The sequence below is a fragment of the Microtus ochrogaster genome (genome assembly GCF_000317375.1).
Source record: "Microtus ochrogaster isolate Prairie Vole_2 chromosome 14 unlocalized genomic scaffold, MicOch1.0 chr14_random_1, whole genome shotgun sequence".
In the NCBI taxonomy this organism is placed as follows: domain Eukaryota; kingdom Metazoa; phylum Chordata; class Mammalia; order Rodentia; family Cricetidae; genus Microtus; species Microtus ochrogaster.
In genome coordinates this window covers 7826605-7828301 of record NW_004949096.1, presented here as the reverse complement: position 1 = coordinate 7828301, position 1697 = coordinate 7826605, and the positions used below count along the sequence as shown (strand labels likewise).

The window sequence follows — 1697 nt, the reverse complement described above, 5'->3', positions numbered from 1 at the left end:
TAAGAGAAAGACTCCACAAAATGAATCTGCTACTCATGTAGACTGGCAGCACCTTTCAGTTACTATCAACTTGGGAGTGACTGGTGCCCACAGTCTCTGCTGGTACACCAACACCACACTCTCTGCTCTAGGGACAACATCCGATGGGCTCTACAGTGAGCTCATAGCACAGCCCAACAGTCAGGCTTTACCCACACACAGCTTTGAGCTGGTTAGGTTACTTGCTTTTATATAAATGGTCTAAAATTCTATCCTACAACCATTATATGCATGACAAAATAATCTAGGGGGAAAAAGGCAATTACTAAATTTTGGTACTAGAACATTGTAAATGTAAATTAAAAATGTATTATACAGTAGATAACAAGACAAACAGGAGGAACTTTATTTAAGGAGTGCACATAAAGACATCCGAGTCTTACCACTATTTTGGCTAAGATGCCATCGTCGTTAGAATCTAAGGTGACCACCGCCTTGTCCGTCTCAATTTCACACAAAGAGTCTCCAGCACTCACAGCTTCACCTAAAAAACAAAACAAGGTTTTTGTTGTTGTTGTTCTGCTTCCTGAAAAATTTTTAAATTATATTTTATTTATAATTTTGTGTGTGTGCGCACATGCAAGCTACAGCTCATGTGTGGAGGTCAGAAGACAACTTTGGGGAGTTGGTACTCTCTTTCAATCATGTAACCAAACTCAGGTTATCAGGCTTGGAGGCAAATGCCTTAACCTCCTGAGCCATCTTGCCAGCTTTGTTTTGTTCTTTTAAATATGAAAATTAATACGAGCATGTGTACAATATAAATTAATAACAAAGTATTCTGTGTTATACAAACACAAGTATTTGTACATGTATATGGATGTCTTGTGTCTTCTAAAAGCTCTATAATAAGTACATTTGCTATAATAAAAATGGTTACAAAGATTAAAAATGAATTCATACTTATAGAGATAATAAATGCATTTCTTCTCTGGGATAAAGATTCCATGTCTCTTTATTCTTATATTTGGTTTTTGAAATGAAGTTTGATGTTGTCCATGCTACTCTTGAGTAGACAAGGATAGCCTTGGATTCCTGATCCTTCTGAATCTCAGGTGCTCTTCTGCTTTTTAAGTACAACTTGACTATTCCATTCAGAGAGACATTTTATCATTTATAATTCTTTTTGGTTAATACATTAGGGCAAATTCAGAAGCCCTAATAGCACTACACAGCATGCATAAACAAACCATAAGAGCATACAGAAAATAAAACACATCAGTGAAGTCAATGAAGACCATTTCCATGCAACAGAAAAGATATGAAACTTGAAATGTGGCCAGGAGCCAACACCATAGACTGCAGGTTTCTGGGCTGAGATCAGGGGAAGGGATGCTGGGGGGCTTGCAGAATGACCAATCAGGGCTTGTGACTATGAGAGACGATGGCTCTCATCAGGAGCTGAAGGATGGAAACAGGAGGACTGAAACACTTCAACAACATGAGTTGTGGCAAGCTACCCCTGAAGACAAAACATGAACCAAACCCAGGGTGTGGGGAACAGGCAGGAGGAAAACAAAACACTGTCCACTTGAAAGCAAATCACAAAACATGGTTCTCAAACACATTAAGAAATCTAATATTATGAAAACAAAATACATAATAACTGGAACAGAAACTGAAATTTAGAAAAGTTACTATAGGGGCTGGAGAGATGG

General features: G+C 38.0%; 1 protein-coding gene across 1 annotated transcript in view; it reads right to left on the bottom strand.

Annotated features, from left to right (window-relative positions):
• Positions 1–1697, bottom strand: part of Pdhx (pyruvate dehydrogenase complex component X) — a 66814-nt gene that overhangs the window by 33571 nt on the left and 31546 nt on the right. Inside the window, exon 3 of the mRNA XM_005364085.2 lies at positions 423–523. Within this exon, the coding sequence (XP_005364142.1) occupies positions 423–523 (101 nt within the window). The remainder of the gene's footprint in view (positions 1–422; positions 524–1697) is intronic.